The 14,778-nt window shown below is 32.7% G+C and overlaps 2 protein-coding genes across 2 annotated transcripts; one reads left to right on the top strand and one right to left on the bottom strand.

Annotated features, from left to right (window-relative positions):
• Positions 1 to 949: 949 nt before the first annotated feature.
• LOC132037198 (histone H2A.Z-specific chaperone CHZ1-like) lies at positions 950 to 2,995 on the top strand. Its single transcript, XM_059427707.1, has 3 exons — positions 950 to 1,163; positions 1,611 to 1,681; positions 1,994 to 2,995. The coding sequence occupies exons 1-3, from the start codon at positions 1,089 to 1,091 to the stop codon at positions 2,754 to 2,756; spliced, it is 909 nt and encodes a 302-aa protein (XP_059283690.1). The 5' UTR covers positions 950 to 1,088; the 3' UTR covers positions 2,757 to 2,995.
• On the bottom strand, positions 2,924 to 7,926 carry LOC132037277 (uncharacterized). Its single transcript, XM_059427801.1, has 2 exons — positions 7,124 to 7,926; positions 2,924 to 3,407 (listed from the first exon to the last, which is right to left on the bottom strand). The coding sequence occupies exons 1-2, from the start codon at positions 7,357 to 7,359 to the stop codon at positions 3,350 to 3,352; spliced, it is 294 nt and encodes a 97-aa protein (XP_059283784.1). The 5' UTR covers positions 7,360 to 7,926; the 3' UTR covers positions 2,924 to 3,349.
• Between the last annotated feature and the right edge of the window lie 6,852 nt (positions 7,927 to 14,778).

A 14,778-nucleotide genomic window follows, 5' to 3' on the forward strand; every position in this document is an offset into this window, starting at 1 on the left:
GTTCACTTACTAAATAAAAAAGAATTAACCTTATTTTTCCAGATTTATCCTTATTAAGTATTAAGTGACCAAATACCTATTTAATTAGAGGCATTTTAGTCAAATTATCTATTTTGTCTAAAAGTTAGTATTTCCTTAATGGCTAAGTGAACACTCTTTTTGATCCGGAGGGAGTAATTTTTATACATATCTAGTGATGTTTTTAACAAAAATATAAAAATTATTGGGTTCAGTCGAACCCGAACCGGCACACCAAAACTAATAAAATTTGAAAGCCTCTAATCTTAACCTATGACACCAAAACTAATAAAATTTGAAAGCCTCTAATCTTAACCGGCACACCAAAACTAATAAAATTTTCCCCTTCTGTAACGGGTGATTTGCACGATTACCCTTCAAATGCATTGGTCTTTAATTTTTGTCCTTCGCCTAATACCATGAGGTTTGGGATTCGAACTTCGGCTCAGTAAAAAAAAATAAAAAAAATTCGCAAGACAGAGTTTTGTAGCAAAGTTAGGCCTATTTTAGGCCTATTCGGGCCAAAGTTAGGCCTCAGGCAGAATTTTGAATGCAAAACTTTGCCTTGCGAATCCAAACCTTTGCCTTGCGAAATTCCTTCTTCTTTTTTACTGAGCTAGGGTTCGAACCCAGAATCTTAGAGCGGATGTCAAAAATTAAAGACCACCAATTTGAGGGACAAAAGTTTAAAGACCAGTGCTTTTGAAGGGCAATCCGCACAAAAAAATGTTCTGTAATCCTCCAATGTATTAAAAAGTTTTCTAAAAGTGACCCCAAATGTTACAAGAATCAGAAAAAAGCTGGCAAACTGGCTTGAAACCTTGTCTTTTACCCACTACCCCACTTAATTATTACACTTGTATCCCCTTTTCTTAACGTTCCTATTTTCAAAAACCGTTGGAGGCTACATATTTAAATCTTCATTACCAAATAAGTTCACATTCTTTCCCCCTTCCCCCACCACCCCAATATAAACACTCTGCAAATATACAGTCTAAATTCTTCCTCCATTCTCTCTGCCAGTTTTTTTTTTTTTTTTGGAAAATCAAGAAAGCAGAGATCTAAAAAGTATGGGATGTTTTCTTGGATGTTTTGGTTTTACCAGCAAGAAACAAAAGCGTATAAAGCCTTGTAACAAGTTCCAAGTAAGTTCCCACTGACTGTTAAATTTGATTTGAGTCAATTTTAACTTATTTATGTAATTCAAGCATTTGTCCTTAAAGGGGTTTCATATGACACGTTTTCATGTTTAATTTAAGTGGTTAGAGGCGGTGGCGAAGGTAGGATTTTCAAAGGCGTTCATCATCTAGTATATATACGTAAAAGGAAAAAAAGAATTGACCTTACATATCCATTTAATTTTCTGACAGATGAACCCCTTAGGCTCCTCTAGCTTTGCCCTGGTTAGAAGTTGTGGTGAATTAGTTATAAATGAAGTCTTTATATTAATGTTGATTTGGATTCTATGCAAAATTTAGATTTTCATTAAGTGTATATTTGAATTGCCATGAAGCCAAATCCCTTTTATGAGAAGTGTTCCTCTAGTTTTATCTGAGTTTCAGGATGTTTGTTTTCCTTGAATCTTGTTTTAGGTGCACCAAAAATATGTACCACTAGATTCTGAGAAGGACAATGCTGCAGATTCTCCAAATTCTGAGCCAAGGTGAGTAGTTTTTCTCTTATTTTCTTCTTTGCTTTTTTGATAACGGTGTGTGTGTGCCAGCTTGCACATTTTGACTATTTCATCCAGTTACCTCCCCACTAGCACAAATACCTAGCAATTTTACCAAAATGCTAGGCAGAAATCATCTAACTTTTTTTTTTGTGTCTATTGATTTGGATCCTAACTTACCACGATTTTCATCCACCTTCATTAACCGCTGGGCCACGACCTGGATGCGACTTATGGGTTTTTTAGTTCTTGATATTTAGGTAGTTTGTGATTTTTTTTTTTTTTTTTTTGGTTTTCATGCAGGGATAAGCATAAGCCTAAAGAATCAGCAAAACCTAAGGTAAAAAAGAAAGTGAGCTTCAATTTGGATGTTAAGACTTATGAGAGAATCCAAGACGATGACTACAACACAACATATTTCTCAGAGGAAGAGGAGAAGAAGACACAATGGGAATACAATGAACAAGAAACAACAAAAGCAAGTATGTCTATGTACCCTTCAAGCTATCGATATTATAACTGCAACAATAGCTACGATGACGAGGAAGACGAGCTAACACTTGAGGAAAGTGATATCGATGATCTTGATGAAGATGAAGACTATGGTGTTAGCGATGAAGATGATGATGGTGGGGGTGATGAATATAACTCTTTGGATATTGAGAAAGAAAACAAGTTTGGAAATGTTGAAAAACTGAACAAAGATGAATCAAATGAAGTAGGCCAAAATCATAGGAATTCTGTGCTTCTTCCAGTTGAAAATCTCACTCAATGGAAAACAATTAAAGCAAGAGGAGCACATCAAGTGAAGCATCAGAAGGAAAACATTATCAAATTGGATGGAAAACAAGAATTGCCCTTGATTGATAAACCACCAAACCATTTTGTGGACCTAAATCCCAAAAATAACTCTAAGCCAAAGCCTCAGGGCCATGAAATTTCAGTGGATGCCAGTCTCTCAAACTGGCTTACACCAAGAAAAACATCAGTAAATGGCTCAGCTGTTTATTGTATTGAAGATACAGCAAAAGATCAAGTTGTGCTTGATGAAGTCAATTTCATATAAACAAAGTGCAAAGAATGGCTTAAATACATTTGGATTGATGTGTGTGTAAAGTATTGATTGTCTTGTGCATGATTTGTGAGTGCAGTGTGTTGTATTCTCTTCTCCGCTAGAGAAAAAAAGACATAAAATTTCCATCCGGAGACTTGTATTTGGTTGAGAGCATATCATATGCATGTTGTAATTCTTTATTGTTACAAAAAGAAAACAGTGGACAGAGGAAGAAAGATGTTACAAAACCATTCTTGCCATGTAAGGCTCAGCACTCATATACATTATAATTAAGAAAAAAAAAAAAAAAAAAACACAAGAAAACCCGAAGGTTCTGTATGTTATCTACTAAAACCCGAAGCACTCATATAAATTATACAACATAGGAAGTCATTCTCTCTATCTGATTGTGTACAAGGAAAGGGCCGATTCATTTGGCTCGAGGTGCCAGATGATTTGAACCAAAACTAGAAACAGTTGACTCTCTTTATAATAAACTGTTGTTATTATATGCCATAAAATGTGAATCACAGTAGATTCAACATGTTGATTAACCCTGTATTAAGTCAAAAGGACAATTGGCTTGGTAATGCATTCAATAAGAACTACATTATTCTACAAATGCAAGAATCTGATTCATCGTCATCCGAGTCACTTGCATCACTGCAGGAAAAACAAAAAAGCTATACATAAGAACAATCACAATAAGCTTTAGCACAGCAACTAAACAAAACTAAAGCAATTGTACGTTCCATAGCAGAGGTGTATCAAAGTAATTACATCCCGTCTGAATGCCTCTAAGATGTAACCGCTTTAACCTACAACAATAAAAAGGTGCAGTTGGTCTTTTAGTTTTGTTCTGCTTAGGTAATACTACTTAACTTCTGCGCCTTTTGTATTCTCCATTGTTAGATTTAGGGCTCTTTTTTTTTTTTGAAGCTTGGTAATAAAAGATTGTTTTCAGGGTTAGTGTTGAATATTTAGTATTCTTCTTTTTTTTTTCAAACCTTGTATTATTCTTCTTGACTTCTAAAACTTTGTTACGTGAGTTCTCTTTCTGCAATCACAACCTTGGAGAAAATAAAAAAATTTAGTTTCTAACTGAAGCTCTACTGCTTATGATGCTTTTAGATAATTTAATTGGCGGTACATGAATAGCTTTTGTCTACTGAGGAGAAGCCACATTATTATAGGGAAAATCAATGACCAAGTTTGATAAAATACAGAATATTAAACATGTTAGATGGGGATTTTGGCCATATCATGAAGCCTCTCTAATGTGAGTCCTGAGACGTCTGGCTGTCTTTGAACGGAGCAAAAGAAAGGGAAAAACTATTACTAGTAGATTTGGCTTAGATAAACTCCATAATGGAAATGTTTTGTTATTATTCTGGGAAAATAGGAGGAGAATTTCATCCTTTATGGTTGTTGCTAACTATCATCATCATATAACAAAAACATCAAAGTTCCATACAAGTTGGGGTTGGTTTATATGAATACCCACTTCTTGGATGGGCTTAAAAAGCGACTTATAAAGTGTTGAAACAGCTTATAAGCCAAAAAAAAATAAGTTGGTGTAGTCCAACTTATTTTTTTTGGCTTAAGTAAGTCTTCGTTTAATAAGTTAAACCAAACAAACCCAATTAATTTTTTGAGCATTTCATATCATCAACATACTAAATAAAATAAAAGTCGGAAATAAGTTATTTATATATATATATATATGTAAGAAGTTCTATAATAAGTTTAGAACCTATTCTCAACTAATATCACATATATGGGTCTTTTTCTTCCATTGTGCCGTATCTTTAACTATTATCATCATGGTTTGCTGAAAATTATCTCCACTGCTATACCTTTTTTCCCTATTAAATCAGCATGTATAAGATTGAATCCATTATCTGATTTATCTTAACGTGCACTTAGTTGTTAGAGTTTGCTATAGAATGCCCATATTGGTTGAAGGAATGTGTTATTATCTCTTTATATGATCTGGGGTAACCCTCACCTCCTGAGCCAGGTTTTGCAGTTGAGTTAGGCCTAAGGTCCAAACTCTTAATAGAGTTAAAAAGATTACTATAATTCAGTGCACAAAAATGAAAAAAAGAACAACACAAACGGAAAAAGAAAAAGTTAAGGGAGCGGGGAGGGAGGGGCAGGGTGGGTTAAAACTGTTGCAGGAAAATGATTCACTAGCCATGTTTATCATCCCTAGTTCACCTAACTAAGCCTCTAAGCAACATACATACATTTACTCTTAACAACAGTAAGAAGTCCGAAAAAGAAGATTTCAAAAGGCTAGAAACCATAATTGAAAAGCACAAGTGAAAAGGTGTCATTTAGTACTCACGAAACAAGCTAGCTTAATTCATACACCAAGCTTCACCCCTACTCCACTTATCTATTACCTCCTTCCTCTGAACAGAAGGAAACTGCAGTTATTTTTTCATACACATAAGGACCACAGTAAGTGATAGCAATGCTGTTAAAGCAGAGTGAATCATTGCTCTCACTGGGTTAAAACCCCCTTATAAATCTGTTTGGTTCACCAAACACGTAGGGAGGTGTAGGGTGGAAGGGGATTTATCAATTTATTTCCCTTCAGTGAAGTACTTATAATTCACTTCTGAAGAGAAATGGAAGTAATTTGATGTCTCTTCAAATGGGTGGAAAATGCTTACATGGAGGAATTTCCCACATCTGACCAAAAAGAGAATAAGCTTATCACTCCTCTTTCACTTCGTAAATCTTTCTACCCTTCCTTTTCATAGCATAATGACTCAATCCAGTATAAAGCGTTGGACCTCCTAGTTCATAAGTCAAAGTAAAATTTGTACGTCTGTGTGTTTTGGGTTGGGTGGGGTTGGTTTCTAAAATTTTGTCAAGACGCATATATTCTATGCCCAATTTTATTCCTAAGAGGTACTAAAGCGAACTGTAGAGGCACACATTTCCAAGCAGATGGCTCTATGCAATATTCTAGTAGATATCAATTATGACACGTAATACATGAGAAAGGGCTTCACCTCCCCCAAGCTTTTATCCTACTTCTCTTCTCGAGCTGCTCGCACACATTTCTTAGACCAAAATTTCTTAAAAGATTCTACATTAGTACTTGCTTCTGCAAGAGTGTTTAGATGCTTAATAAACTTATGATGAATACAATCCATGGGTAAATTAAAATGAAACAAACACGGGCAGCTCATTAAATACCTATATTGCTCAAATAAGTGCTCGTAAACATGGGGAGTTGCCACTACATTGCGGCATTCGGATGACATACTACTTAGCCATTGTCCTTTGTGATCTTGGAAAGCCTGAGAATTTATATCGTTTTGTTACGCAATGCTAATACTGAAGCTTGTACCTTTTGACAAGATCAGGCAAGTCGTGCAGCCAGGATCAAAGCATGTTCCTTTAAGGCCTCATGGTTCATCAGCTAATAGTATAGGAAATTAATGATCACTGGTTCTTTTCTTTTTCTTTTGGATGATAGCGGTGTCTAGGCCATTTGCACACACCTCGACTAATCCACCGATAGCTAGCCCACAATCAGGGGCGAATTTACTCTAGAAATTGTGGTGCACGTGAACCCATGGTCTCTCCTTCAAACAAGGTATTTTATCTACATATTTTCTAGAATTGATGTAATATTGTTTGCTGGCCCCCATGCTTCAAAAGGGCTGAATGGTGCACTTGGTTGAATGCTGAGTTATTTAACCAAAAGAATAGGAATCGGTTCCCACTTAATTCATTCTTTTTTCTCCTTTATTTAGTGGTGCACCCATGTTCTAGAAATCCTTGATCCGCCTTTGCCCACAATCACAGTCGTTGTGAACCATGCACACCAGAGTTGGAGCAGATGCGCTCACATTCAATTGTTGTAGATAGGTTTCAATCTCCAGGTTGTTACTGATATGCCTCAACCACTCACTCATTCCCTCGGGGACTCATAATAACAGGCTATATTGTGCTGCATATATTAGGATGCCAAGAACGCTATCGTGGACAACTAGTCTATAGCTGCGATTCACTCTATCGATATGCTTATCATAATAAAAAAGTATCGACACACAGGCTGCATATACATCATCTAATACTGTGTTTCAGATTTGAAATAAGCAGCAGACCAGCAAATATTTTGACTTACAAAATCTAATACCAGAATCAAGTCACTATACCATCAATAGTTCTACTGAGAATTACTGCTATGCCAAATTGTTCTAGTGATCCACTATGCAAAAACATTAAGTTGATTAGCTAGTATGATTTTCCTTAATGAACAATCAAAACAATTCACTTATAACCAGAGGAAAATTGGACTTTGAAACACATTTTATGGACCAAAACTTCTACTGAAAAGAGAAAAAAAATATTACCTTGGCTGAAATTCCAAGACCTCAGTAAGTTTATTCCCATTTGTATCATTCCACTGAACTTTTCTCTTTGGCTTTACTGTCTTTTTTGACAACCCACCTTTTCTTGAAGGCAACAACAATGCTTTAGATTCATCATCCTCATCTTTTTCCCCATTCAATACAGATTTTGGAGCTTCTACACTATCTACATACTGAATTTTCTCCCCTTTAAAATCTTTCTTATTTTTTGTATCCATTATCCAAATACACAACAACAACAACAACAAAGGTTCCTACTAAATTTTACCTAAAGAACCCCAAAATCAAATGATTCCATTGCAGAACCAATAACCCCATTTCAACACAATCCTCAAAAAGCTCAAATCTTTGCTACAAAATCCTCAAAAAGCTCAAATCTTTGCAAGAAAATTCCAAGATTTAATGTATTATCTTCTTGACAAACAAAAATTCAGCTCCCAATTGACAAAAAAAAAAAGAAGGGAATTTTCAGATTCTTGATCTTCAAATCCTCATAAAACTATAAGGGTATGCATTAAAAATCTCAACTTTGTAAAGAACAAATAAAGCATCAAACAATTGAAACTCCAAGAATTCTTTTTTCTCTTTCCTCTCTAAATGTGAAGGCAAATGGAGATAATATAAAGATTGGTATAGCAATGAATCAAAAACCCTCAAATTTTTATGATTAGATTTGGAAAAAAGAGAGAGAAAACAAAAAGGGAGACAAGAGTGTGTGTGTGTGTGTGTGTGTGTGAGTGAAATAGAAAGACAAGTGCGTTTACTTTTGTTATTTGTGGAAAGCTAAAAAAAGAAAAGCTCACTTATAATTAGGAATTAAATATTCTATAGGTGAAAATGCGGAGAACAAGTGTTTTCTATATATAGGTTTGATTGTCATTGTTGTGTGAATTCTTGTGTAATTTATATGTTAGTTGTTTTCTCTACTTATTTAGTGTGTTAGAAATTAAGGTGTCACTTTATATTAGTTGGTATTTGTTGTATAAATATATTATAAAAAATACTTCCCTCCACTCTGCGACAAAAATGGAGTCTAATTTTAGTTTCTAGATTTATAAAGTTTGCATTTTGGGGTTATCTTATTAACTTGCTACTGTTTTTGCTTGTTGCTACTGCTTTTACCTTCTCAAGGTAAAGGTAAGGTCTGCGTACACACCATCCTTCCAAACCTCACTTGTGTGATTACAACGGGTAAGTTGTTATTGTTGCTTTTTTGGGGTTAACTACATACTAACAATCATTAAATGCACTTCTATATTTGAACGATTTGCTTGTAAACATGATTAAATTTAGTATGTTCGTTAAAATTGGTTCTAAAATGATCTAGATGTAATTCAATCTAACTGGTGTTCATTGTAATTCAAGTCATCATTAGTGTGTTGATGATTTTTTTTTTTTTTTTTTTTGTATAATTGATTTACGAAGGCGATTGTTTGTACATTCTTTTGAATATTTTTACATGTGTACAGTGTTAATACAATATAATTGAGACGTTTTTTGAGTAGCCTCTCTACGATATGAGTATATGTAAGTCTAAGTCGAATAAACTATGGTATCGATTTACCGAACCGCAAAATACCGAAATCGAACTTAAAAATACCGAAACATACCGAATTAATTTTGTATGTTAATGGTATAATATTTTTAGAAACTGAAGTCATCGTAATCGTATTAAATACCGTACCACAGTCACCCCTACTTATATAGATGAGCCTTTACGGATAAACCTGATTTGGGGAGCAAGTTCAATTTGGATTTAGAAAAAAGTTTTCTTCTTAAAAGGACTTTAGAGTTTGCTAAGTTAAAAACACAAAAGTGGACCAATCTTTTTAATTATAATCATAGTGGTAGCGAATTCAACTTATATACACCTATAACTCATCATATACTTGGTTACTTCTCATTATCACAAATACTAAATAACTATGTCCAATACGCAAAATCGAGTATTGTACTTAGCATTTTTACTGCTATCGGAACTTAAATCCTAATTGTTCGTGGTTTATTTTATCTTTATTGTCCACTAAACTACACTTTTACATATATTGGATCAGCTTGGATCCCAGATAATCTGAACTTGGAAATTCCAAACAAACATATAGGTTGAAGAACTTAACTCCTCTTTCTATATGACTCTACAGACTTGCCTATCACCTTTACTTTATGCTTAGATATTAAGAAGATCGAAAAGGAAAAGGGATCGAAAAGTTCAAAAACAAAAACACATATTACTTTCTTTCATCTTTTTAAGTAAAATTATAATAGAAAGATAAAAATTGCACTCATCCGCTCTGTCGCTCTCCTGTTATTCCTTAGATTTTCCAAAATGATAGCTAAAGGTTTTAGCGACAATTTGTTAAGGAAACAACAATTATATATTAAATGAAAAGTGAGTCAATTTATGTGGAGAGAATAGGTTTTATAACGTGAAAATTAAAATTAATGATTTTGTAAAGTCTTAAACTAGAAGAGGGTAAGTGTTATAAAATGAGTAGGCGTTTTGAATATAGAAATTAAATATTTTTCACTTTATTTGAAATTTTGAAGTTGGAGTTGGAGATAGAGTTGTGTTTGGTTATAGTTTTTATAAAAAATATTTAGTTATTTGAATGTACTGAAAGTGAAAAAAAAAAGAGGTAAAAATAGAGATGTAAGTGTTTTTCAAATTTTGAATATAACTATTTAGAATTTTTATGACTAAACATTAATTTTTAAATAAAATGAAAAAAAAATCCGGGAAAAAAAGTAAATAATTGCCATGGCGGCTAACTAGTTATTGATAAAAAAAAAAAATTAAAAATTAAAAAAAAGTTAGTTATGAAGATGGCGGGCGGCAATGTGGGGCTACATGTTGAATAAGACGCAACACATTAAAGTGGAACACACTGAATTTTTTCACATGAAGGTGTCTTTTATTTTCTTTTTCTAACAAGTGTTTGGTTAGTTAATTTCATTATCATTTGAATATTCCTTAGTTTGGAAATACTTGTTTCATCTGCACTCCATGAAATCATTATACAGAGGGCTGAGTATACAACATTTTGAGTAAAGGAATATTTATACTTGTTATAATCAATTCATAATTTTAAGTATTTTTTCTACCAATCACGTGATACACTTATAAAGACATACCGACATTTAGGATGTCATCCCTTTTATCTAAGATTTCTTTGTATTTAGTACTTATGAGTTGATTGAAAAATTCTTCCCACGAGAATGATTGAACGTAAGTACGAAACCACAATATCAATATCCTTAATTTGATGAATAATGGAAATCTTTGATTTAATCAAATGCGGTGCAGTGTATTATGCTCTTATTTAATAGAGCTGAAATGATTATGACACCATTTTTAATCACTAAATTTCTCAATTTCCAACTTTAGGTAATTGGGAAAAGAAGAAAAGGACATGTTGCTAGGACATTTTTTTTTTTTTTGGTAGGCTAACTTGGTTGTTAAAACATGAAATAAGAAATATCCAATCCCTCATCCCATTGAGTTTGTATTCAATGGTTAAAATTGAAGGAACCTAGAAAAAAGAAAAAAAAAATTCTCCTTGAGAGGACTTTTTGATGTATAGTTTTCAATTAATAAGTGTTCTCAAAAAGAAATAAAGTGGACATGATGGAATTGGCTGTACAATAGAGCATTTTATTAGAGAAATAATTTCTTTAAGTCATCTCTTGGATGATTTAAAGTTGTTTTAAGAATTCTTTAAGTAGTCTCATCCTATTAAAGAAAAACAAGAAAGTCTTCATGAGTAGAAAAGGGACATGATTATTAAACTAACTAATGTGCTTTAGACCAGCTCTTCCTTGTTTATATTTATCTACAATTAGTAATTACGCCTGTCGCCATTTAGAAATAACATTGATATTTTCTTCACAATCCCACAATGATGTTGGTTTTATTGGGTCCACATTTTCTTAGATTTTGAGTTTACGATTTGCATCAGTTTGTACCTGGCTCATGCTATATTCAAATAATGTAGCTAATTAATTATTTAAACCTATTATGCATATATTTTGAGTACTGTTTGATTAATTGATACAAAAAAGCTGTACATAAATAATATGTTTTCGTGAAAATATACAATTCGAGTATGCTGAGTATAAAAATTGAGTGTCTTTGTGATTGTTGGGGCGGTTGAGAATTATGGATAGTGCTCTGATAAAATTTTCAAGTATTTGGTTGAAATAAATGAAATAGAGAAAAAGATAAAATGATTTCTCCATTTATGTAACGAAATATTTCAAGATGATCAAACATTGTAAGTGATGTCTAAAATATTTTCAAGAAATTGTTTCAACACAAATTCCAGATACATTAGTACATAAGTACTTTATTTTACTTCACCCAAAGTAAAGAATTCTTACCTAATTTGTTGAAGAATATAAGCAAATATTGACTTTCTTACTTAAAAATAATAATACAAAGCTCATAAACTTGTCACTACGACACTTCATCAGCCCTTGACCATTGAGAACTTTATTTAAAGATGCTTAGCAGTAATAATTTCAAACCAAATGGCAATATTTAAAGATGCTTAGCAGTAATAATTTCAAACCAAATGGCAATATTTTCTAATCTAAGCTTACTTAAGTGATTTTTTCAAATAGAGCTGTTTCTAGAAACATCTAAACACTCACCTATTTTTTCCAAAAAGCAAACTCACAAGTCCAAAACAAATTAAACTAAAACTGATAAAATCTTAGACAACCGCTACCATAAATTAAATTCAGCCATTCACAACAAACAAAGGTCGTCAATCAAAACGAATATTTTAAATCTTCACCGCCGCTTTATATACCCTTAAAGCTGATTAAATTAACATTTAAGGAGCAAACCAAACTATTAAAATATTGGCAAAAGGTTTTTGTTATGCTAAAATAATAGTAAAATTAATTTAAGATTTCAGAACCTGGCAAGATAATGTTTGCAATAAAGGCAAAAACCAATACTACCAAATAGCAAAAATTTTATATTAGTTAGCACTAGTACATAATGACGGGTGAGACAGGGTCCATAGTATTTGTTGCAATCCTTGTTATTATTTTCCTTTTAATATTAGCTTTATTCGTGCAGAAGTCCAGAGTAGGAAAAGGAAGAAAGAAAGATTTCAATATTCATATGCTTAATTATGTCCTAGTGAAAAATTTGTTAGCTTGTCATAACGGAATGAACTGATGTAGTGTCATTTACACTTTTGTGCTTCAAATGGACAGGTCTTTAATTTTTGTCCTTCAAATGAGCTGGTCTTTAATTTTTGGCCTCTAACAGTCGAATTTATATCTAGCAGGGCATAAGTCCTTAGGGCAAAGACATAACTTGTGAGATATTATGATATGAAAATATAAATTTATGTCCCGCGAAAAAATTAATTGTTATGAGGAGCAAAAATTAAAAACCAACATAAGAGAGGATATAAGTGCCAATAATCTTGAACATGTTCACCTCATGCATTAGTTTTTAGAATTGAGTTAGATTCACGATCCATCTTCTTATTAATAATATCTTTCGACACGTGATTGATTTTGAGAATAAGTAATTTTGTATGTTTTTTTGTTTGGGTGGGGTGGGGGTGGGGGGATGCAAATAGGGAAATCATTTTTGTTGTGTACGTATCAAACAACAAGCCCCATTGACAACACGAGACTTCCTTTATTTAGGTGGATACAAAATAGTTCGGCCAACTCAAAAATAATTGCATCAAGAGAAAATACTTTTGAGACCGTACTTTTAAGTATTAAAGAAAACGTTGTTGTGTGTTCATTTTTAGCATTTTAAAACTTAATTCATCTCAAAGTTAAGGCTAGCCTTTTGCTTTCTTTTTCTTTTGAGTAAAGCAATAGAATTGCATTATTAGGAGGAGTTATCTAATTATAAATTACGACACCCGACTAAGCTTTATCGACCTCCTTTGCTTTCTAAACACATAAACATATAAGAGTTGTTCAATCTAATGATATATTATTGGACAAAAGAGGTGTCTAGTAAAATTATTGTCATTAATCGTTTCCTTGCAAATAGACATAATTTGTTATTGGATATATAGAACATTGTTGTAATACAAGACTACAAGTATATGTATACCTAGAAAATATTGTAAACTTTGTGGCTGCGGGGTGTGTATAGCAAATAATAGCAGATAGTAAGGTCTAATTATATAAGGGAAAAAGACATTGTAATTGTCAAATTTGTGCATGATATTTTGGCATATGACGGCACAGTGGCACTAGTGGATAGTGACGTATGGAATGATGCAAAAAAATAAGGGGTCTATAGATAACTAATTACTCAATCAAATTATTTAAAAACTAATTACAGGTAACTCTTATAACAAATACAGCCTGCAAACTATGATAAATGATCTGTTACACATTGACATTCTAAGAATAATTTATAATATCAATAACAACATACCCAGTATAATCTCACAAGTGAAAAAGTAGAGTGTACTCAAACCTTACTCCTATCTAGTTGATGTAGATCAGAGAGACTATTTCCGAAAGATCACCCTGAGCTCAAGAATAATTTATAACATGGGTGTATATAAATTAAGCTCCTACCATAAGTCTAGCTGGAATTCTTTCTTTGGAGTTTAGTATGTATAACATATTATTTTCTTTGGGTTACTGATAGTTGGGAAATAAATTTAGTTATGTATAAATATTGCTTTCTTTGGCTAGACATAGGTTACCCACTCAAACTAAAAAATCTCTCTCGTCTATGATTTGAAAAATGAAGGAATTATCCAATTTACATATGTGGACAATGACTAAAACAATATGAAGGAATTTGTTGGATATATAAGAGGATAAATTTAATACACTGGTGGACTGAAGTGTGAACTATTGGACCACCTTAGATTTTAGGTGGTCTATAATCCTTTTTTTAAATTTTTTATAGATCTCTTAAAATCTAAGGTGGTCCAAAATCCTACACTTTAGTCCACCACCACATCAGTGTATTAAATTTAAGTTTATAAGTTATATATCCAACAAATGCCTTCATATAATCTTAGTATCTCGGCATAATTGTTTAAATCATAAAAACATATTGATCTTTGTTTTTTAATTGCCAACTTCACTTGCCAGAGTAGGTAAATGTTCAACTAACTTTCCTCTTTCCCATTCCTCCTTGACATTTCACTGCTATTGCTCAAAGACACTGAAACTATTGTGGAAGAAAAAAAGGGTTGGACATAAAGTAATGGCTTTTCAAATTTATTGGTATTTGTTGAAATGTTAGTTGTTTTCACATATCTATCTTATGTGTCGAAAATATTGAGTTCAGCTGAACCATAAAAATGTAAGTTGCATATGCGGCCTTGGGCCACCAATTCATCTGAACTCAGTACTTTTAGAGTAGAGAAGAAATTAATGTGTAAAAATAAATTAAAATTGCAACAAAATACTATTATATAATTTATGAACCGATAATTTTTAAATATGTAATGGGTTCGGTGTTAATAACGTTAATGGTTGAACTCATTGAGTTTAAATTCTGAATTGGCCCATCTCCAAACCACCTTTGTCCATTTAAGAGAGAGAAAAAATTCCAAGAGTAAATTGAAATAAGAAAAAATAGCAAAGCATTAAGAAAGACAAGAAAATCTCAATCGTTTGGGAAGTTG

This window comes from Lycium ferocissimum, chromosome 1 (assembly GCF_029784015.1).
Source record: "Lycium ferocissimum isolate CSIRO_LF1 chromosome 1, AGI_CSIRO_Lferr_CH_V1, whole genome shotgun sequence".
Classification (NCBI taxonomy): Eukaryota; Viridiplantae; Streptophyta; class Magnoliopsida; order Solanales; family Solanaceae; genus Lycium; species Lycium ferocissimum.

Bases quoted from the DNA above. Each gene is read 5' to 3' on its own strand.
- LOC132037198 (XM_059427707.1), top strand. From the start codon at position 1,089: ATGGGATGTTTTCTTGGATGTTTTGGTTTTACCAGCAAGAAACAAAAG. The intron at 1,164-1,610 runs GTAAGTTCCCAC...ATCTTGTTTTAG, and splicing joins AGCCTTGTAACAAGTTCCAA to GTGCACCAAAAATATGTACC. The intron at 1,682-1,993 runs GTGAGTAGTTTT...GTTTTCATGCAG, and splicing joins TCTCCAAATTCTGAGCCAAG to GGATAAGCATAAGCCTAAAG.
- LOC132037277 (XM_059427801.1), bottom strand. From the start codon at position 7,359: ATGGATACAAAAAATAAGAAAGATTTTAAAGGGGAGAAAATTCAGTAT. The intron at 3,408-7,123 runs GTAATATTTTTT...TTTTTCCTGCAG, and splicing joins GTCTTGGAATTTCAGCCAAG to TGATGCAAGTGACTCGGATG.